Genomic DNA, 22,162 nt, shown 5'->3' with positions numbered 1-22,162 from the left:
GACGGCATGACGGGTATCAACTCTGGGGAAGGAACGCTAAGCTGGATTCCCGCAGTGAAATTCCCCACAGTTTGCGCTAGACACCCCCAGCCAATCAGAGAAGCCATGGCGCCGCTCGACAGTGACTTCGGTGGCGAGGCGGCTGGTCTGCTTAACGAGCTGGCCTGGGACGGACCTCCCAGACGCTCAACTCGTGAGAGAAACACCACATCATACTTCGCTGCCGAGCTCACTGAGCCTACCCGCAAGCCCCGACAGGCCCCGAAGCGCAAGAGACAGGTTGCAGACGAAGCCGAGGACGACGACGCAGAGCTAGACGAGATGCAGATCGAAGTAAGTGGCCCACAATGTCCCGTGTCGCGCACGCGTCTTTGTTGGCGCGTGAATGAAGTTATCGCGAATCTCTGTGCGCAACCCAGTTCACTGACACCATTGCACCTCAACAGCGGAAGGTCAAGCTCGTCACCGAGCAAAAGAACATGTGAGTATACATGGCCTAATTCTCTATCCACGAGGACGCGATTGTGCGACGGATCACAATACGCGAGACCAGCTCAAACTTGGGCGCAAAGACTAATGCTGCTCGACCCTCTAGTGACAAGGAGTCGCCTGTTCCCGAGTTTCCCATGAAAGAGTGGAATGTCAAGATTTATATGGTCGATCAGGATGGCAACGAGAAGCCCGCCACCGCCTTCAACAAGGTTACCTACAACCTCCACCCTTCCTTCGAGAATCCAAGTCAGAGTACGTCGCTGCGCCATAGCCCACGATCCGTTCGACTCGATACTAATGTGCCACGATAGCATTCACGGAGCCTCCTTACACTTGCAAGAATGAGGGTTGGGGTGAATTCGAAATGTCCATCGACATGTACACCACTGAGAAGACCAAGTGCACTGTCTACCACGACTTGAACTTCCAGAAGCCGCGCTACGAAACTATTCAGACGATTCAGATCAAGAACCCTTCGCAGGCTTTGCTGCAGATTCTGCGCGAGACTGGCCCGGTTGCTAGCGACGATGACCCAAAGCTCGCCAAGGCTCGCAAGGCAAACGATGGCAAGAAGAGAAAGGCTGGCTACGATTTCGAGAAGATGGCTGATGGACTCACCAAGCTCGGCGAGGACGAATTGCTCCACGTCATCCAGCTCATCCACGACCACAAGAATGAAGACACCTACACCAAGAATGACATGGACAACGGCGAATTCTCGGTTGACCTCTTTACCTTGCCCGATAATCTTGCCCGACTGATTTGGGACTTCCTTGTAAGTCCAACCTGAGCTGCTCAATTCTTGATGGCATGCTGACAGTCACTTAGCTTGAGCAGAAGCTTGTCTCTGCATAGTAATGCAGTACAGAACTGCAGTTTCCACGGTTCACTTGGGCCGATATGAGGGTTACCGGGATGTTTCTTTGTTTCTGCATTGCGGGGCGTTTATTAAATGGTCAAAAGTCAAATGATCCGGCGGTTATTTCCGAGTTGACTTGGGCGGGCCAGTTGGGTTCGAAAGCTTGAGAAACTGGTGATTCGAATGGTGATGGGGGTTGGCCCGATCTCCCTTCGGACAGAGTACGAGGCGATTCGGCTGTCGTGGTCTGATTTATTCTGTCTTGGTCTCGGCCGTTACCTACTACGTCGACCCTCCTGCTTGATGAATTCCTTGGGCGATGACAAGCAGAGAGTCAAGCTTTAACTAATACAAGAATAGCGGCAATGATGATGACTCGGGAGTTTGAAAGCGGCGATACCTAGAAATGGATGCTGGCAGACCAGGTTGCGATCAACAGATGGATACCCAGCAAATAACTGAATAGGGAATTTCGATACTATATCGCAATACATGATTTAAGGGTAGTTGACTTTTGACATAGTTGTGATTGCTCTGGTGCTGGTTTCATATTATGTGAAAGAAGACAAATAAGACTTATAAAAAGTGATGTGATATTGCTATAAAACCTATATGATATACATATAAGTAAGCTACGAGGAATGTATAGTATATTGCACTATGCCATGTACAGCTTTCAACATGGATCGGCGTGGTCAGAATATGCCATATTGATACATAGACCAAGCAGTACGGGGAGTTTTTATCATTTCTATACGCCATGTATATGCTTGACAATATTTTGATTCAAGATGCTTCCTGGATAAGAAGGAATCAGTGAGCACTATGCCATATCCGGAGCGCTGTCATCACGCATGATCACGCTCGGAGTGTTGTGTTAAGGCACGAGGCGTCTATCGAACGTTTGAGGAATGCCTACCTAGTAGTCGAAGCAGCCAGAAAGTGGCTGGACGAATGAAGGCGCTGAGAATAAGCGTGGCGGCGCCGAAAAAGGCAAGCGGGCCTCGCGCGTTTCTCATGGTTTCCCTTCACCGCCATCCTTGGCTTGTACATTCTGGGATTGGACAAGATGGGGAGAAAGAAAGCAACAGACAGCAAATACAGAGAGCTGTTACTAGCTGCCTCGAATTCGTCTGTACGTTTGTAGCGAGAATACTGTGTACTAGGCATTTTCCAACCAAGCCTTGGGGCCGGACCATTGCAGCTCAGATGGAAGGTCAGCAGTTATTGGCACATTAGTTGCAATCTACGGCAAGGCCTCTCCGCCTTCCCCGGCGCACTGAGCGTTAGGCCGGACATTTCGGTTAGCGGGACCTCGTGACTTGACCTTCCTCCTTGAGCATACGGTGAGACGAGGTGAACATGATGGGCGCCAAAAGTGTGTCAAGAAAAGGTCTTCTAGACGTTTTCTTGCCATTTTCTTACAAATCTCAAGCTGCAGCTAAGACGAGAGGAGAAATCAATTGCTAATCTTGCCCGTTAAACTAGTAAGTAACACGAGAGTGCATAGTCGGTTAGAATGTGGGTAGGTTCGTGGGAAAAGCCACATGATCACGATGTATGCTGTGCTCGCGTACAAGGATAAGGGCAAAGGTGAAGGCGGAAAACAATAGCATTATGGACCGGCAGTGATGAAGATTTTATTTGCTTTCTTTTCAGTTACCGTTTCGTGTAAAACGTGTTCATTCTTTTGGCCTTCTAGAATCCAAAATCACCACATTTCTCAGCCAATCCCAATCTTTCTCCAGCGCGGGGAACCCCCAAACTTACTACAGCGTCTACTTGCCTCGTACTGGCATTACGCTACCGGCACTTATACCTGTTTCGTCTTTTCAAGTCGATACTTTTCTTCCTCTGATTTGGTGAGCTTGCAACTAGTACCAACCAACGTCCAAGGAACAGGCATTGGCGCCAAAGTTGAACTGCACCTATGATACGCCGTTTCAGAGGCTGACAATTGCATTGTTGAGGTCCGGACTAGTTACATCGGCCGCCCTCAGCTGACCTGTCAGTCATCAGTGATTGGGATCTTCCGAACGGCCCGTACGCCAACGTTTCCTTTGCATGTCATTGTTCTCGCGAGTGTCACAAAAAAGCTCGGAGCGCCAAGGGCACTGTGTCTGCTTTCTATACTGCCCAAAGCAGTACCGCCGGTTCATGCGACCTTCCGAAGCACTGGTTACCATATCCAGGTAAAAAGGCACCAGAGGTACTGGACCTAGGTAGTCTCTGACCCACAGCAGGCGAATATTGTACATTAGGTATACCGTCCTTTATTAGGATACATGTACAGAGTATGGGCCTAGCAGTCTGTGTCTGACTGTACTGTGTGTTCTTATCTCACCAAGCATCACACAAGTGCCACCTGTTGCGCGCTTGTTCTCTGTTGGTATCCCGGACTTTTTCTTAGTTGCAAGGGCTGTATACAGCAATACAGGTTTGGCGCCGCGAGCCCGCTGCAGTAAGGACGTGCAGGCAGCCGCAGATCGTGGAGGCGGCGCACTTGGCAAGCCTGATAGGGGTGTTGCTGGTCGGTTCTCTTGGGTAGAACCCCGCAATACACCACCATCTTCCCCTACCGACTGATCGACCTAGCTCTCATAAACTGGTCGGTGTCCCACTCGACTCAGTTCCAGAGACATAAGCCCTCAAAACCCGTCTCAAGCCGAAGCGCATCGCATCCTCCTCTAGGTGGGGTGGTATCGAACCACCAAGAATCGCCCTCAAGCAAGTAATTGCCCAGGTATCCTGTTAATTGAGACGGGCCTTCAGGGCTCAGCGCCCCGGCGGCGACCATGTCCCAGTACGCCGTAACTGCTGCTGCTGCTACCAGTGTCTCCAATACCGCGGAAGACTCTGCTCCTCCTGCTGCCCACCACCAGCAGCAGCAGCAGCAACAATCACCCGGAGCACAGACAGAATCCCAACCTCATCCATCACAAGCGGGTGCGCTGCCACCCGTACAGCACAAGCGAGTATACCAGGCGTGCATTCCGTGCCGTCGAAGAAAGGTCCGCTGTGACTTGGGCAGTGTCGACAACCCTCACGAGCCTCCATGTGTACGATGTCGAAGAGAAAGCAAAGAGTGCTACTTCAGTGCCACTCGGCGCAAGCGCAAGAATGATGAAGATGGAGAAGAGGACTACATCATTCGCAACGGACGCAAGAGACATACTCTAGACGGCTCGCCACCCCCAACATACCACAGACAATCGTTCAGTAATGTCCCACTCACGCCTGGAGGCTCTACCGGACGAACACAACCTCTTCGTCGTCCGGATAATGAGCGGCACGACAGCAAAGGGAGCTTCTCCGACATTGGAGAAGATGCGAGCGCCCGCTTGGAGAATCTTGAAGCTCAGACAGTCATGAGAAGGGAGGTCTATGGCCCGCACGACGCTTTGGACTTGCTTTACAAAGCCGCGACCGACCATCCCCATGCGCACACTCCAATCGAAAGCGTCCCGACATCTACTTCTGTGCAAACGAAGCCACAGGTCCCAGCGTCTAGTCGTCCGCCTCGGGAAACTGCTCCCAACAGCCGATCCACTGCCCGCAGAGACGTGCGATCTGCTGAACCAATCGACCCGCGTTTGCTGCCTGCAGCGAATACTCGGGAGGCCGAAAAGGCCGAGATCGAAAGGAGGGTTGATGTGAGCCATGAAGAGGGTTATGAGGATGCCCTAAAGGCCTGGGGCAGATTCCGCTTTGTGAGAGCAGGCTGGTTCACTCGAGAGGAAGCCGTGAAATACGTCACTTAGTAAGATTCGACGAATTTCTGTGCCTGTATAATGCATTGCTAATGTATCCATTTAGCTACTACGAATTTCTGTCGCCAATGACACCTATTTCACCACCCACCTATCGTCATCCTGCATCACATCCTATCCTTCTGACCGAGGAGCCTATTTTGACCGTCACGCTACTGACAATTGCTTCGAGATATTATCAAATCACTACAACTGGTGGTCATTGCCGCTCACATGCCATTCATGAGGAGCTCTGGAGATATCTGCGTCGCATGATCGAGCGATGTCTTTGGGGTCAGGAGGCCTTTGGTGGTGGCTTTTGTGGTTCAGGGGCGGCAAACCAAACGTCCAGCACTGCACCCGAAAGAGGTCTCAGAAAAGGAAGTTTGCGCACTCTGGGGACTATCGAGTCTTTCATGATCTTGACTGAGTGGCATCCCCGGGCACTTCACTTCCCACCAGAGGAAGCCATCGATGAGCTTATGCTCCCTACCTATGATGAGTCACTCTTGGCAGGCGAAGAGGATGTGCATAGGCATACCGCAAACCACATCCCCGGCGGTGGACGGAGGATCGAGGGTTGGCTCGAACCTGCATGGAGAAGCGACCGTATGTGCTGGATGCTGCTGAGTACTGCCATGGCTCTTGCGTACGAGTTGGGAGTTTTTGACAACATTGATGTCGTCCTTGCCGAGATCACCCGACCGGAATATGAAGACGAAGGTTACCGGCTGCGTGCTACGAGAATCAAGCGCCTACTCATGATCTATCTGACACAGCTGGCTGGGAGACTCGGTTGGACAAATATGGTGCCTGAGAGTATCCGGACCACGGACCCTTACCACTCTGGTGTCCGACGACCAAATTCACATGAGGGCAACACACCGGGGACAAACATCTCCAATATTTCCAATGTGAATTACGTTCCAGATATCGAGCTTGATGACCAAATAATTCACTGCTGGGTCGGAATCAGCACTGCCATGCACAACGGCAATCAAAAGCTCTTCCGGTCGCACAAACATACGACTCACATCATTCAAAGCGGAGAGTACACAACAGAGTTGCAGAAGTTTCAACCTATTTTGAAGGATTGGTGGAAGACTTTTGAGCAGATTCGGATGCCTACCTTTATACGCCATATTCTCACCATTGAGTACGAATATGTTCGAATCTACGTCAATTCGCTTGCTCTCCAAGCAGTGGTTGAGAGGTCGACATCCAATGCGGGCAATCCGCACAATACCCTAGCCAACTTCAACAGTACTATGGGCTTGGCTCCGACCCAAACGCAGACACAGAACCTCCTGGGTGCTTTGCCTCTTGGCACCCTTGGCGGATTTGGCGCAGAGGACCAAGAGTTCATCAAGGAAGTCGTTAATGGCTGCCGCAACTTGCTCAGGACCGTGGTTGACGGTCTCTTGCCTGGAGGCTACCTCAAACATGCCCCAGTCCGGACGTATTTCCGAATTATTAGCGGGGCTATGTTTCTTCTCAAAACATTTGCCCTTGGCGCGCCGAGATCTGATGTAGAGCTTAGTATCTCTCTCATGGACCGCACTGTAGCCGCATTGAGAGATTGTGTGGTTGATGATGTACACTTGGGAACTCGGTTTGGCGACCTTCTAGAGTCCCTCACTCACCGCTTGAGGGTACGGTTCAAGCATGCTCCAACCAATGGCGTTGGCGAAAATAGCAAGGCCGCCAGCGTCAATGGGCAGAGTAATGGTACGGACAATGGATATGCAGAGCATGCTATGAAGCTGAGGGAAGGCCTTCTTGCTCCAACTGGTGAGTGGTGGCCCTGTGCTACTGAAAATTATTTTTCAATACTAACAAGCTGTAGATCGATCTTCCACGCCTGCACTCCCAATCTCGGCCACGCCTTTTGATAACTCTACTGGTGTTTTCCCCTACCCGACCGGATCGTCCTCCATCTTTAGGCCCACCACGCCGGCAACTGCAGGTGTAGATATTCCCACTGTCGCAGACACCTTGTTTGAGCAGAACGAGTGGAATAACCCGGACGATCAGATGTGGTATCTTCCCACGGGCCCGGGACTTTTCCAAACTGGCGACAATGCCAATGTGACCATGACCGACCAAGGTGTGAACATTGGCGGCATGGATCTACTCGATTTCATGACCATGGATGCAGCGCATTTTGATTCTCTAAACACTGGTCAATTCTAGGACGACGAAGAGAGGCAGGAACTTTTGCAAGAGCCGTGATTCCATTCGAATTGTCGGTCAAACAGCACAGTATTTCACGGACGCATATGCTATTTTGCTGTATCTACTCGTTGCCTTGCTAAGCATGTCGATTTGGTTTTTGAGTTTACGTCAAATTGATGCACGATTCAAAAAGATTATACCCTATATGTAGCGAACCAAACGGTATACTAGGTGGACTCCTAGCTGTTAAATTGTAGCCATGATTAATTTTTTAAAAAGTATAAAAAGTTGCAGTCACTTTACAATTTTCAAATATCTGGTCACTAGTCAGTAAGCATGCTATATTGAGTGTTGTATTCAGCGAGGCCAGGTGACATTGAAATCAATACGTGTTCTTGAAGTATGTAATCATTCCAACATATAAATCTTGCCATCGGAAATCATTGATCAATTCTCCGACGTCCAGAACTTCTCGACAAGGTGGTCCGGGAGTGGCTTTCTTCTACCAGTTGAATGGAAAATCTCAAGAGCTGATGGCCCCAAGCTTCTCTCACACACCGCCACACAAGCCCTCTCCGGGGTAGCCTGTACAATTTCCCTAAGCCGAGAGATCAGGCCAACCATTTTCTGTAGGGCCTCCTGATTCCGCGACTGGTTCTCCCAGACCTCAAAGTCTAGACTGATATTGTCAACGCTGACCTCGGTAAAGGTCGCCTTGTCATGACGACCTCGGATGAGATGGGGTGTACGGCCAAACCACATTTGTGGCATCGACTGTCCTGGGGGTTTTGCATTTGCCTTGATCTCGGCCATGTGATTCGGGCTGGTCCCCGGTCCACGGCGGATGACCTGTGTCGAGCCAGTACTCTGACCAGAGGTTCGTTTGTTTTTCAGGCCTACAATTTGGAAATCTCTGACCAGACTGTTGACATCATCATGACCAAAACTGTCAGTTGTGCCTTGGACTTGTGTTTCAGGGTCGACACCCGCCGGCACTACGCATGCATCGACCTCGAAGCGAACGGCACACTTGAGTGCACCAAGGTTATAGTTTAAAACGCAGTGATGACCCATACTGCCTTGCAAATCCGCGTGGGTGGCTGTTACTGCGTGCTCAAACGACCTGCCGTACCCAGAATCTTGAGAGCCATGTATCATCTGTGTAGCGGATTTTGTGCATCTCTCAATGATTAGGGTGCTATCGACAACAAAGAGGTTTAGGCGAAACGAGTCCACGCCTCGCCCTCGACAGAACTCGAGCAATCTCCGAAGACTGTTGCGATTGACAAGGATGTCGATTTTGTTGAACGTGGCATGAGGGTTCATCACCTGGAGAGCATCGAACACGACCTCGAAAGGATATCTGGGCAATCGAGCAGCATTCTGGTCAATGTACTGGATCCCGGAGTCTTTGTCCAGTGTCATCGGCACCGAGACCTCTTTAAACGTGGGCGCACCTCCTGCGAAGGCGTGGAGTCAGAGTATTGGCCACCGAGGTATCGCCAAGTTATCATGGTGGACATACCTGGAACATAGATGGTAGGCCGAGGCCGATCGATCCAGTTGTAGCTGCAGAGAAGCTCGCACCCACCACTGCTTGATACCCGCAGCTCGTCCCCAGAAAGGGCAAGGGAGGTGAAGCTCACGGACAAGATTGAGGCTCCAGTGCCTCGTCGCAACCAATTCCTTTTACCCAGCATTGGTGTTGGCTTCGGAGACTTGTAATTTGGTCAGCGCAGTTGCTTGTCGGCCAACTTTCATCAAGTTTATTTGCTTGCATCATGTTTTACATCACTCACAGGGGCTATTTGAACAGGTACGCTTGCCTGAACCGACTCTTCAGTCCCGGCGACGGCCACTTTGGCCTTGCACATTGAGCCTGGATTCCGTCTCACTCGGTCCCGTCGGTGAGTTTCCAGCGCAACCTCTCTCGCAAACCCCTTACCACAAGAACAGAAGTACGCCATTATTTGCACGGTTCAAGATGGAGGAGAAGGAAAGGAAAATATGCAGGGCATACCTCAAATACGTGTCGATAATGTTGGTCGAGGCAGCGTTGGTGCTTGAATTTACAGCAGATGTTATTGGATGGGTATGCGCCTTGTGTAACTCTACTATCGCACCCCCATGAATGGCTGTACGAATATGCAGGAATTGAAACAACGTTCACCTTATCGCGAGGTTGCCGCCTATACCATGCGCCATAGAGGCTTGGTTATTGATGGCCCCTTAATAGGATCACTTCATAAATGAGCATGGGTCATATAATTCATAGTTGACCGACTACTAGCAGCGACCGGACGGTCTAACTTATAACCGCGCGTTCAAACTGTTTGATATTTTCATATGATCGCTTCTGTTTCTAGCATCATCCAAATTGTGGATTTCGCAGCTTATCAGGGCTTCCCTAGACTTACTTTAGAAACTTGGAAACGTCGATTTGTGCATCTGCACAGTGAACCAAGTACCTCAATGGAAGATATGAGATCATTGCTATGGCTTTGGCGCTTGGCGCTCGTTGCCCGGCGAGAGTGGAATTACCCAGAAGATCTTCACGCAGTGAGCATCAAGTATTGCATGGTTAAGACTTTGCGGAATTTTCTCTGGCTTCCTGCTTTAGCTGGCGTGCTGAGCAGCACTATTTATCGAGACGGTAAGTTGATTACAAACTGCTATGGGTTGTTCTATCACCGGACGACTGTCTTATTATTATTATTTAATCTATATGAGAACACGGCGGAGCAATGGCATGATTCCAGAATCGGAATAACGTCGCTCAATGAAGACGGACCCGAAGCTACATAAGTTTTCCAAACTCCTGCCTTGCTTTTTTCTTTCTTTTTTTCGGAAACGGTAATTTCTTGATAAAAGGTGTACGCATAGTTATAGCACACGCTATGTAAAAACTAATGCCACGGGAGGTGGGAAAGTAGGAACCGAGACTGGTGAAAAAATACCTTACTGGTATGCATGAACTAGTTCCTTGTTCCACTATATTACAACCCTCCTTGCCGGTTCAGTGGATAGAACAAGAATATACGAAACAGATCTAGGTGAACCCATCCAAGCGCGTATGTCTCAATAATATGCAATGTAAAAAATTCACAGAATATTATCATTTTAATCAATAAACGCAACGTCGAGACTGAAAGTAGATTTACTGATCGACAGTGGCCACAGTCCCAGGTTTGGCGTTCCGCGGGCGCTAGTAATGTGCAGTGTACTGTACCTAGTTTCCCGCGGCCTTTCCCGTGGACCCCTAGGATGGCTGCCCAGTTACCGAGAAGCAGCAACGTTTATGATTCGTATAATAAGAGGGGGAGAATGGGAGTGTCTAGGTAGGTGAAAAACAAAAGTATCTATAAAATAGAGTGTCGCATCGGAACTTGATATTTGTCCTCGGCACCTTTGCTACTATTCACAAGCACAGGCGCAATGGCGAAACTTCAGGAACAAGAGTTCTGGGCGGACGCGGATAAGCATCTCATGTCTACTGGAGTGCCCTATTCGCCATCCATCATCACTAAAGCTATTGGATGTCGGCTGTACGATCAAAATGACCGCGAGATTCTCGACTTTACCTCTGGCCAAATGAGCTCGCTCCTCGGCCATTCACACCCTGAAATCGTTCAAGTTGTGCAAAAGAATGTGGCCGAGCTTGATCATCTGCTCAGCAACATGATTACCCAGCCAGTCGTGAGTCTTGCGAAGCGGTTGGCACGGTTCCTACCTGCCCCGCTAGAGAAGTCGTTCTTTTTGAACACTGGCTCAGAGACGACAGAGGCTGCTCTGAAAATGGCCAAAGTCTTTACGGGCAAATTCGAAATCATTGCCTTTTCTGCCAGCTATCACGGCCTCACTCAAGGCTCTGGATCGGCCACCTACTCGGCAGGCCGCAAGAACGGCGGACCGCCTACTCCAGGCATGCTTGCCTTCCCGGCACCTTATGCATACCGATCGCCCTTTCGAAAGTCCGACGGCTCTTATGACTGGGAGACGGAGCTCGAGTTTGGCTGGTCCATGATTGATCGCCAAAGCGTTGGCTCCTTGGCCGCCTTCATCATGGAACCCATCCTATCCACCGGCGGCATCCTCGTCCCACCCAAGGGCTACCTGAAGCGCATGTACGACGAGTGCAAGAAACGAGACATGCTCGTCATCATGGACGAGGCGCAGACGGGCGTCGGCCGCACTGGCAAGATGTTTGCCTTTGAGGACGACGACATTGTCCCCGACATTCTGTGCCTGTCCAAGACCCTCGGCTGCGGTCTCCCGCTGGGCTCCGTCAGCACCACGGCCGAGATTGCGCGCGGGCTGGCGCAGTCCAAGTTCCTCTGGCTCACCACACACCTCAACGACCCCTTGACCGCGGCCGTCGGCGACAAGGTGCTCGAGATTGTCGAGCGCGACAATATTGCCCAGCGCGCCGCCGAGCGGGGCGAGCAGCTGCATCGGGGCTTGCTAAGGCTGCAGGAAAAGTACTGGTGCATTGGCGACGTTCGTGGACGTGGCCTCTTTCAAGCCATTGAGATTATTTCGGATGCCGAGACAAGAGCACCCGGGCCCGACCTTGGCCAGCTGGTCTCTGACAAGGCTCTTGCTCTGGGTATCTCGTGCAACGTTGTCAATCTCCCTGGCATGGGCGGTGTCTTTCGACTTGCGCCTCCCGTCACGGTCACGGAGGAGGAGATTGAAGAGGGCTTGAAGATCTTGGACAGGGCTTTCGACGAAATTCTAGCTACCCGGGGCGGGGTCGTGCCATGAATTATTGCATGATTAGAAGAAAACAAAAATAAATAAAAGCAAATTTCTGGCGCGTTCTCATCACAATCATAATTTTATTTGTACAAGAGTCCCCACCTTCTTCTTATGACGAGGTATAACAATAATTCAGGATTGTCCGCGTTGAAAAACATTGAAATAATGAACTATCAAGTCTCAATGGTTCATTCGCGGACGATCGTTTGACGGAATATATGCTTGTAGGATCAATGCGAGATCAAGATTGAAAGCCAACTACAATTGCGGAGACGCCAAACAAATTGTGCGATTTGCCGAGCTCTTTAGTCCGAAGCAGCGACTATATATGTATGGATCACCAGTATGGTGGCGTCAGTATAGGCAGGATGACTGGGGTTACCCCTGGCAGTTTCCACCAATCGTGCAATCAATGGCGCGGCTATGATCCATGATATAGAAATAATTGTTGCATATCTCCAATATTTTGATTCTCGGATACCTTCCATATGTCTTGTCGGCGCAAAGGATCTCATTTCAAAATGACCTTGATTTTCCGGGCGAATGGATGATATGACAGAGGTGGTAGGAGCGTCATAGTTGATATATATACGGCCTGCTACAACTCTTCTTTCAGTGGGAGACCAAGTTTGTTCTGCATGGATTACTCTCAATAGTAACGAGCTAATTACGCAGAATCCAGAGATACAAACGCAATGTTGGGTATTTATCTTGCATCTTTGCTGCTGAGTGCAATTTCCAGCACCCAGGCCCGACCGTCTGCCAGCTCCCTTAGACGATCCTGGTCCGGATACGGTAACCTAGAGAAGTTTGTTGTCTTGTAAGTCAATTTGCGTCATAATATATTTAAATGCTGACACTGATTGTAGTGGTGACTCTTACTCCCGAATTGGCTTTTCAGCATCCGGCACGCAACCATCTGCCTCGAACCCCTTTGGCAATGCGGGTACCACGAGCGCAGATGGATACAACTGGGTTAAATATCTCACGCTGAACCACAATGAGAGCGCATTCCTGACATATGACTATGCATTGAGTGGCGCGACCGTTAATGTCTCCATTGTCGAGGGCTCAGTTGGCAGAGACGTTGTCGGGGAGGTGCAAAATACGTTTCTGGCCTCGTATGCAGACAACAGCAGCTTTGCCGGGGATAATGTGCTCTATGGAACCTGGATCGGGATCAACGACGTCAAGGGCTCTTATCTGGGCGACGACTATGAGGGCGCCGATTTCACCATCTACACGGAAATCATTGACTCTCTCGCCTCTCAGGTGGATGCGCTGTACGATAATGGCGCTCGCAACTTTCTCTTCTTGACTGTCCCTCCGCTTGAAAAGGCTCCCTACACTACGACATCCTCGGCAAATGCGACACGATATCCCTTGATGGAGGCTGCGGTGGACGACTACAATGGCAAATTGTTAAAACTAGCCAAGTCTGTCGGCCACGACTATGTTGGGACGAATGTGTTTTACATGGACGCCCACGCCCTCTTCAACGACGTCATTGCCGACCCTACCCAGTTTGAGGAGACAGCTAGCTACAAGGATGTGACTAGTTATTGTGATGCATACTCGTCGTAAGTGTGAAAACAACAAGAAATCGTCACTCGCAGGCGCGGTGCGAGATGAAGATGACTCAAGTTCAATGATACCCACAGTGCTGACATGATTTATTTCTTCTCGATTAGCTTGACCGATGATTCGGATGCCGACTCGGACGAATGTGATTACGCCGTCTATGAGTACCTCTGGCTGAACAACCTGCATCCGACGTATCCAATTCACAACCTCTTGGCCAAGGAAATCGCCGCTCTGCTGGCCGCCGGACCTACATTTTGGTAAAGGACGGAGCGAGCTTGCTCTAGCTAGGGATTTTTATTTAGTGTGTTGTCGGGAAAACCATCTGGTATATCTCTGGGTTGGCTTTACACCCGTAAATCATTCAGTATCAATGGACAAGTTGTAAACAATTATTATCTGGCTATTGAACTGCACGCCAAGTAAATGCCTAGAGTGAAATACAAATCATGATGCACAGAAGCTGTCAACAATGGAGCCACTAGCTATCTGTGCCCACGTGTCATTGGCCGCAAACTCTACCATGCTGTCGATGCTCGAGTTGTATTTCGGCCAGGTAGTGCCGTGTCCATCAGTAGGATCTTGTTCGGGGGTTGAAGCAAAAGACAGCCACAAATCTGTGAAAAGAATCGTAAATGAGGGGTCGGGGTAATTTGGATAAAAGCAGGACCACTAACCTTGCATTCCGTAGCTGGTTTCCCATTCGAACTCGGTCGAGTTGCCTCTATACAAGTTATGGGTTCCAAACAGCAGAGGCAGCTCAGCTAGATATCAAATCAGTAAGACGGAAATACCAAACAAACAGGCCAAGTGTGTATGTAATCTTACCACTGTGCGTAGCACCAATCCACGGCAGTGGAGAGATGTTGGAAAAGTTGCCCGTGTAGTAGTAACGGTAAGTACTGTAACCAAACTTCTCTCGGGACCTTGACAGTATTAGCATGTACGTATATGATAGTGGTAACTTTCAAGACTTACTTGATCTCCGCGCTCACTGGGCACACAATGGCTGACAATCCAATGTTGAACTGGGTCTCAGACTCGCCGCTAGCGTTAAAGGTACCAAATCCCGCTCCTTCGTTGGCATTGTTGCCCATGATCCAGGGCTGCAATAAATTTGGTTAGCCCATGACTTCTTCCTCGTGTGTTTGTGTATGGAAACCTACAGCCTTGGTGACTAGACCATTTGCCAGGCGATCAGTCGTGTTGGAGAACACGGTCACATTGTCTGCGACAGGGGAGAAGGAAATGGTGCTTGTGTGGTTAGAGTATACTGTCTCGAGCGTCTGAGCATCAACCTTTTGCATACAATCAAGCTCCTCGCTGGCGTCAAGGTCGCCACAGCCTACGAGTCCAGCCAGAGTGCTGAAGCTGCTAAAGTTGCCATATGTTTTGCTCAGAATCGAAGGTGCCCCAGAATCCGAAATGAGACCCTTGACAATAAGATCCTCAGGGTACGAATAGCCATAGTAGCCGACGGACGCGGAACCCGCCGACTGGCCCCAGAGCACCATTTGTTCGGGGTTGCCTCCAAAGGCGGCGACATTGTCGCGCGCCCACTCGACCACGAGTCTCTGGTCGAGGAGGCCGACATTCTGGTGCGCACCCTCGGCGCCGGGGAAGCCAAAGAGATTGAGTCGGTAGCCCATTGTGATGACAATGTGACCCTGGGTGCGCTCGATCCATTGGTCTGGGATCTTGTACAACGAGTTGGAGCCTCCGGTCGTAAATCCACCTCCCGGAATGTAGATGAACACGGGCAATTTGGCGTCTACAGGGTGGAGCGGAGCGTAGACATTAAGGTACAAGCAATCCTCGGACTGGCCACCATTGATGAGGAATTGCTGGATATAGGTCGAGTACACTGTCGGCGCCGTGCTGATCTGCTGCATACAGGCGGGAGCGTAGGCTGTGGCATTGATGGAGCCGGCGTAGGTCTTGGGCTGCGGCGGTTGGAAGCGGAGCGTCTCCAGTGGCGGCTCCCCATACGGGACGCCCAAGAACTGGCGAACATTGGGAGTTGTGGAGTTGATGAAGCCTGACAGCTGTCCGCTGGTCGTATTGACCTTTAAAGTATCAACATGGTGGCACGGTGAAGCCTGGACAGATGTGGTCAAAAGGCCCAACGAGAGGGACAAGACGCTCCCAATTCCTTGCATCATGTTTAAAGCACCCATTGCAGGTAGTATACTAATTAAAAGGCAAAGGGCGGAGAGCTAGCTTGGCAGAGGGCCGGCCCATTTCTTGGATTTGGCGCACTTCAACATCTTTATGTCAACAGAAGTCCAGCGGGCACGTATTGTTTGGGTCATCCATCATTCCTCGGCGCAGTGACAGTCAGGATGAATATTTATCAAGAAAGTGATGATATTGCGGAGAACCTGGTCGAATTTTGCAGGCGCTAAGGCGAGAAGAGCGTTCAAGTTTGGGGTATCTGGGGAACATTTGGTCGATCCGTGGGGTTCATGGTCGTAATCTTGGTCAAGTTAAATTAGTGCAGGGGTTGATGTCGTGAATGCGGAGAAAGTTAAAAATCCGGGGGAACTAGATGGGATGAATCTTGACCCGGAACGCAACTGTGTGATTTCGGCTCGCAAGACCGGCCAATTGTTGACGGGAGGATCCCAAGCTTTGCTCTATATCTTTGCTCTATACCCGCTGTTTATGTTTGGTTCGCATGGTGCATTGTTTGCCCGCTGCTACCGAGGTATGGAGAGTCGCCGGCGGAGAAGCCAATCCAAACCGAGAGTCTAAACCAATTCGGTCTCATTAATTCAGTCGAGCTTATAAAGCATTAGGAGGGTAACCACCGGCGAGTGCCCGGTATAATATATTTTTCCTTGCTACATTCATCACGATTATACTAATCAGTGGGTCGTGATATATCATGAGTTGGGAGCGAGGTATGGTGTGAAGCTATACTACTCATGAAGCTATCCCCTGCCACGAGGATTAGGGGAGGGAAAGCAAAAAAGAAGAGGCTCAAAGAATTGACTGCTTGAACAGAAAGCAAAAAGAGAAAGCGCATTGATCACTATACAGACACGAAGAATCCAACCACGGCCTTGACGTTTCAAGATGAGAGCATCATATGTTGGTCACTACACCATGTCAGACCTTTCCGGTGCCATTGCTTGCAAAGACGGCCCTTATCATAGTGGATGCGCATCTAGAATTTGTTCGAATCTGGCCTCAGCCTTACTCTTGTCAAACATCTCGACCCTTGTTACTGTTCAGTAGGCACTGAAACGGTCATGTTCCAATACCAACTCCCTGGTTTCGGCCGAAAGTTCTCTTGGGAACTGACGAGAAAAGCGCCACTTCAGAAGCGAACATGATTCTATCAAGGCCTGGATTGATTTGACAGATAACATGAGTCGCGAATCATGTTTGGACTCATAATGTCGTAGTTCAATTGTGCAAAGCACATGTTACTGGAAGTTTACAATGAAAGCCAACGAGGCTCGCAGCTCAACTAGTTTATTCAAGTTTGATACCTTTGGACTCTTAGCCATGGAATTTTGTAGTCTCGACTTTTCTGCACACAGTGATCATACGAGGTTGTCCGCTTACGTTGAAAAGCAACTTGCCTCAATGGAGGCTCCAAAATGCCACGTGCCGAAATAAGACATTCCGGACGGTGGCGTATTCGTCCAAACGCACAAGAGACATTGAGGCGCTCCCAAGTCGGGAAATCAACAGGAATCAGTAATATAGACTATTCAAAAGAGTAATCAAGCTTCAATGATCATTTACGCTAAGTCCGAGCAGGACATCAACCTGAGCCCGTCAGTCACTGGTCCTGCGCGAGGCAATTGACACATGAGACATGAGGGGGAACTGACAGCAGCTGGATCCCGACACTAGGGACCTGACATTATGTTAGTGTGACAGTATACGAGTCTTGTTTTTATGCGAGTCTAGTAGTGAACACATCGACGATTGTTCTTGCGGTCTCGAGCCGCACCTACGGCTTGCTATTTTCCCCCCACAAAGCCGGGCTAATCTAACGCCAGAGAGCTCCAGATCGACGCCGTGGATAGTAATTCTGAGACAGAAATGTTAGTGTTGCTGTCAACTATTCTCGAGCTAATGGACCATGATGTTGTAAAGTTCCATGTAGAGGAATAGATTGTCTAGGTAATTAACCTTTTCCCCATATCAAGCGCGCATTATTGGCAGCCAGTAAGCACTCCCTATACTATTTACTATACTTGCAAACCAGCATACTAACGGATGAATACACCCTCATGTGCGAAGCTCGATGTCGGGACTGGAGACGTGAACAGGGCAAACCGAGAGTGTCTAGTCTCCCAGGTCTCGTCTATATAAACATCCCAGATTTCCACATCATATCGGTCGAAAAGAGTATCAGTAGCCAGAATCATCACATCACACTTGAAGCCTTCACACTCATCAAAGAATTCTGGTCCAAGAAGCTTTTCTCCGAAATTTCCCAACTTTTAACAAAATGAAGTTCTCCCTCGTCGTTCTCGCCGCCGCTGCCGCCACTGGCACCGCAGCATCGCCTCTGACCGTCAGCGGAAGCACCTCGCTCCTCGGTCAGCTCGCCCAGCTGACGTCGCTCCCGACATGCGCCGTTGCCTGCATCAATGCCTCGGCGCAAAAGGCCGGCACGGGCTCGCTGTCGCTTCTTCAGCTCAGCAGTCTGTGCAAGAATGTCACGGGCGTCCTGAATGGTGCGACTGTCTGTTTGCAGACGTGCAAGCTCCCTGTTGGTGAGTCTATTCCTTCCTTGGATTTCTTTTGGATATCTTGCGGTCTAGTCGGGAAAATTGACTGACTTGTTATACAAAAAGCCCAATTGACACAGGTCACTACTACGCTCAAGACCGTCTGCGCTACTGTGAAGCTGTAGATCACGAGTCGTCAAAGGGAACACTCGTCTTCTGATGAGATGATCGGAAAATACTGATCAGGAGAGTTTGAATGTCTACACTCGTTCCTCTGTATATAGTATCGCGTGCAGCCGGCTTATCTCCGGGAGCCCCGGGCACTTTCATTGACACTATTGGAGTTGCTGCAGTACGCTATAGCACACCCCCATATCTGACAATTTGTATATATTTTTCCGTGGCGGGTGTGCCCTGAATTTTATTCTCAACCATATATGACACGGCTATACATATTTCAGTGGTGAAATCACATCGTATTTTGTCGTAAAACAAGCAGAAGCAGCTGTCGGGTTGACCTGACCATGGGTCCGAGACTGCGTGTCAAGGACTGAGGAGGGGTCTGCAGCTCGGGCAAAGGGAATGTTGCGTTTACCGACCTGGCTGCAATTTGTTTCCGGGACAGCGCTGAGACCGTACACCGATAAAAGCCCGATTTCGGTCAACTCTCGGGTGGAAAAACGTGCCTTGACTACCTGGTGCTTGGTATTCTGCATTTTGTACCGAATTATGAGTCTGCCGCTTAGAGAATCCAAAGGTACAGAAGTGACGCGTTGGAGTTGAATCGTGGCTCCCGAAGTTCACACCGACACCCGTCGAATTTCCAGCCTACGGAGATGCGTGCCATCTAACATTCGTTCGGCCCAGATAAACCCCTGCCCCGTTCCCTTGACCTGGATTATTTTACTTGAATGATGATTTGCTGCACGTGGGGACCCTGACTATAGTCTCGACAGGCATCATCCGACCTACTCGGCCGGTTCGGTCGGATAGCACCCCAAAGAACCAGCATTAGTCGATAGCGGCTGTCGATCGCCCCGCCTAATGCCTATGGTGCTGCTGTGTAAGGTTTGTACTAAACACTCCGGGGCTGGGAAAAAAGAGGATGGTAGGCCAATCCGAATCCCTTTGGTCCCTGGTATCCATTCCTTGTAGATGCAAGGGGATCTCTTCCCGGCACGCCATGAACTGCCGCGAACGACTCGAAAGCAAACTGACGAGTTATGCCTGGCTCTGCTTGTGTGGGTAATTGGATAGTCCAATGTCACAAGACTTGACACGGAACCGGTCTGTTGATGGACCTCTACCGCGGCAATAGCTGACCCGCGGGGTGATCGTCCGGGCTACATGTTCCAAAAGCACGGCATTGAGTGAGAGTCCATATCATCGGTCTAGTTCTATAAGAGCTTGATGAATTTTTGTTTGAATGCCTAGCCGTAGCTCCTCTCCATCACAACTTGGAGCCCCGAGTCTCATTCATACCGGAAGCTCCAAAATTTATCAAGTAGTGGCCAAGGACTTTTACCATGGAGATCGCTGCTGTCTACGAGGGTCTAGCGACCAAATGGCTTGCTGCCTATGATCTGGCAGGCTCAGGCTCACCATGCCGTATCGAAGGAGAACTGGCCGACCTTGTCGTACTTGGAGAGATTCCGCCGGAGATTAATGGCACCTTTTATCGCGTAATGTGCGACCCGTTTGTTCCCCCGGACCCTAATAATGTTCCCATTGATGGCGACGGAAATGTGTCGGCCTTTCGCATCCACAATGGACGTGTTGACATGCGACTCAAGTACATTGAGACTGAGCGGTATAAACTTGAACGACGCGCCAACAAGGCCCTCTTCGGCTTGTATCGCAACCCTTTCACACACCACCCGTGCGTGAGAGCCGCTGTCGACTCGACTGCAAATACAAATCTGGTGTACTGGGCCAATCGCCTGCTCGCCTTAAAGGAAGTCGGTTTACCATACGAGATCGATCCGGACACGCTGGAGACGCTATCTTACGATCCCTTCGGGGATCAGATCAAGGCCAAGACCTTTACGGCGCACCCAAAGGTTGATCCCTTTTCCGATGAGCTCGTCGTCTTTGGCTATGAGGCCAAAGGTCTGGCGACAAAAGATATTGTCATCTACGCTCTCGACAAGGACGGGAAGAAGCACGACGAGCAGTGGATACAGTCGCCGTGGTGTGCGTTCATCCACGACTGTGTCATCACCCCCAATTGGCTAGTCCTCGTGCTGTGGCCATTCGAGGCCAATATGGCGCGCCTAAAGGCTGGAAAGCAACATTGGGCCTGGGACTACAAACTGCCAGCCACATTTATTGTGGTCCCCAGGCGCAAGAGCACGCCGCTGCCTTCCGGCTGGAAACAGGGAGAATCAAGGGTATACTCGTGGAAGAACTGCATGCCGATCCATACGGCCGGTGCCTGGGAAGGCGAGGACGGCAAAGTCTATCTAGAGTCTTCGCGCGTGCACGACAATGCCTTTCCCTTCTTCCCTCCAGACGATGGACGGATGCCCGCACCAGACGCCAAGGCCGACTTCGTACGCTGGGAGCTTGACCTGAACCAGCCGACAGGCAGCACAGTTCCGGACCCGACCGTTATTCTAGATGTCCCCTCCGAGTTCCCGCGAATAGATGAGCGTTTCATGACTGGCAAGTACAGATACCTCTTCCTCAATGTCTTTATGCCCGAGACCTCGGACGGCAAAAAGAACATCTTTCACGGCCTAAATGGACTCGCTATGCACGACCACGAGACGAACAAGACTCGGTACTACTACGCAGGCGACGACTCGCTCGTCCAGGAGCCGATCTTCATCCCGCGCGGCCCTAATGCTCCAGAGGGCGACGGCTGGGTCATGGCCATGGTGGAACGACGTGCTGCGAACAGGAATGATCTGGTGCTTTTGGACACGAAAGAGTTTGAGAAGCCCGTGGCATTTGCGCAGCTGCCTATGCATGTCAAGGCGCAGATCCATGGAAACTGGGTCGAGGGAAACCAGATGACTTCGGGCAGGAGTCTGGTGAGGGAGATTCCAGAGTTCAGCATCAGCGGCAAGGGGGCGTTGGAGCCTTTGGACTAGGAATGTTTTGATTAGTGATGCTTCTTTGTTACGGCATGGGGGGAAATTGTTCCCGATCCCACCAAGCTGACAGTTGCCCAAGACAAAGACAGCTTTGCTAACAATGACGAGACGGCAATTATTACGTCAAATTACCATGTCAAATTGAATGATCACATCTGAACATCCTTCTGACCCCCCTCATGCCCTGCCATGACAGCATCCGCTAGGATGGACATGATATTTCATCAATCAATCACAACGCCGTTGTTTTCAGCGGCGTGGACACCAGCTGGTCAGGCATCATACGCTGGGACATGTGTATTTCTCATTTTTCTTGCACTTGTCCATAGAATGCTTCAGGCGGCTAAGCATGCTGTTTTCCGATCGACAAGAGCTAGCGACAACACCGGCTCGGTCGCTATGGCTGCTGATATCGAAGGCAAGAAAACACCACTCTCACGGCAATTGGATGCAGAACAACACAAGCGCCCTTTTGCATTGGGCACCGAGATAGCTCGAGGACTGATGGATGTGTTTCTAGCTGGGATCGGATATCTGCTGTAGGTTGTTATTCCCGTTTGTCCTGGCTTTTGTACGTTATATGGATACATAGAATGTGGCTGAATAGATGTGCTGACAATCAATAGTATGCTCGCCGTCATGACTATGAACGTCGGATACTTTTTATCGGTGCTTGGTGGCATATTCTTGGGAGCAGTACTATTCGGTCGATTCGGATCTCATGACAGTCATCACTAGATTAAATGAAGAGAAATA

At 50.3% G+C, this 22,162-nt stretch overlaps 8 protein-coding genes across 8 annotated transcripts; 6 read left to right on the top strand and 2 right to left on the bottom strand.

Moving 5' to 3' along the window:
• Positions 1 to 105: 105 nt before the first annotated feature.
• Positions 106 to 1,347, top strand: PFICI_12448 (uncharacterized protein; the record flags this gene model as incomplete). Its single annotated transcript, XM_007841029.1, has 5 exons — positions 106 to 333; positions 420 to 481; positions 596 to 744; positions 804 to 1,267; positions 1,321 to 1,347. 5 exons carry the CDS (start codon positions 106 to 108, stop codon positions 1,345 to 1,347), a joined length of 930 nt encoding a protein of 309 aa, XP_007839220.1.
• A 2,799-nt stretch (positions 1,348 to 4,146) lies between these two features.
• Positions 4,147 to 7,293, top strand: PFICI_12447 (uncharacterized protein; the record flags this gene model as incomplete). The annotated part of the gene is made up of 3 exons (XM_007841028.1): positions 4,147 to 5,111; positions 5,168 to 6,891; positions 6,947 to 7,293. 3 exons carry the CDS (start codon positions 4,147 to 4,149, stop codon positions 7,291 to 7,293), a joined length of 3,036 nt encoding a protein of 1,011 aa, XP_007839219.1.
• A 429-nt stretch (positions 7,294 to 7,722) lies between these two features.
• Positions 7,723 to 9,149, bottom strand: PFICI_12446 (uncharacterized protein; the record flags this gene model as incomplete). Its single annotated transcript, XM_007841027.1, has 3 exons — positions 7,723 to 8,735; positions 8,801 to 8,993; positions 9,075 to 9,149. The coding sequence occupies 3 exons, from the start codon at positions 9,147 to 9,149 to the stop codon at positions 7,723 to 7,725; spliced, it is 1,281 nt and encodes a 426-aa protein (XP_007839218.1).
• A 1,561-nt stretch (positions 9,150 to 10,710) lies between these two features.
• Positions 10,711 to 12,039, top strand: PFICI_12445 (2,2-dialkylglycine decarboxylase; the record flags this gene model as incomplete). The annotated part of the gene is made up of 1 exon (XM_007841026.1): positions 10,711 to 12,039. The coding sequence occupies one exon, from the start codon at positions 10,711 to 10,713 to the stop codon at positions 12,037 to 12,039; it is 1,329 nt and encodes a 442-aa protein (XP_007839217.1).
• Positions 12,040 to 12,728: 689 nt separating this feature from the next.
• PFICI_12444 (uncharacterized protein) lies at positions 12,729 to 13,878 on the top strand (the record flags this gene model as incomplete). Its single annotated transcript, XM_007841025.1, has 3 exons — positions 12,729 to 12,853; positions 12,903 to 13,613; positions 13,725 to 13,878. The coding sequence occupies 3 exons, from the start codon at positions 12,729 to 12,731 to the stop codon at positions 13,876 to 13,878; spliced, it is 990 nt and encodes a 329-aa protein (XP_007839216.1).
• Positions 13,879 to 14,061: 183 nt separating this feature from the next.
• PFICI_12443 (uncharacterized protein) lies at positions 14,062 to 15,776 on the bottom strand (the record flags this gene model as incomplete). The annotated part of the gene is made up of 5 exons (XM_007841024.1): positions 14,062 to 14,231; positions 14,292 to 14,378; positions 14,443 to 14,540; positions 14,593 to 14,720; positions 14,781 to 15,776. 5 exons carry the CDS (start codon positions 15,774 to 15,776, stop codon positions 14,062 to 14,064), a joined length of 1,479 nt encoding a protein of 492 aa, XP_007839215.1.
• Positions 15,777 to 18,085: 2,309 nt separating this feature from the next.
• PFICI_12442 (uncharacterized protein) lies at positions 18,086 to 18,493 on the top strand (the record flags this gene model as incomplete). The annotated part of the gene is made up of 2 exons (XM_007841023.1): positions 18,086 to 18,353; positions 18,435 to 18,493. 2 exons carry the CDS (start codon positions 18,086 to 18,088, stop codon positions 18,491 to 18,493), a joined length of 327 nt encoding a protein of 108 aa, XP_007839214.1.
• A 1,341-nt stretch (positions 18,494 to 19,834) lies between these two features.
• Positions 19,835 to 21,403, top strand: PFICI_12441 (uncharacterized protein; the record flags this gene model as incomplete). Its single annotated transcript, XM_007841022.1, has 1 exon — positions 19,835 to 21,403. The coding sequence occupies one exon, from the start codon at positions 19,835 to 19,837 to the stop codon at positions 21,401 to 21,403; it is 1,569 nt and encodes a 522-aa protein (XP_007839213.1).
• Positions 21,404 to 22,162: the final 759 nt, after the last annotated feature.

This window comes from Pestalotiopsis fici, assembly GCF_000516985.1.
Source record: "Pestalotiopsis fici W106-1 unplaced genomic scaffold PFICI_Scf_10, whole genome shotgun sequence".
Classification (NCBI taxonomy): domain Eukaryota; kingdom Fungi; phylum Ascomycota; class Sordariomycetes; order Amphisphaeriales; family Sporocadaceae; genus Pestalotiopsis; species Pestalotiopsis fici.
Note: the sequence above shows the minus strand (reverse complement) of the source record. Positions and strands in the feature narration are given on the sequence as shown.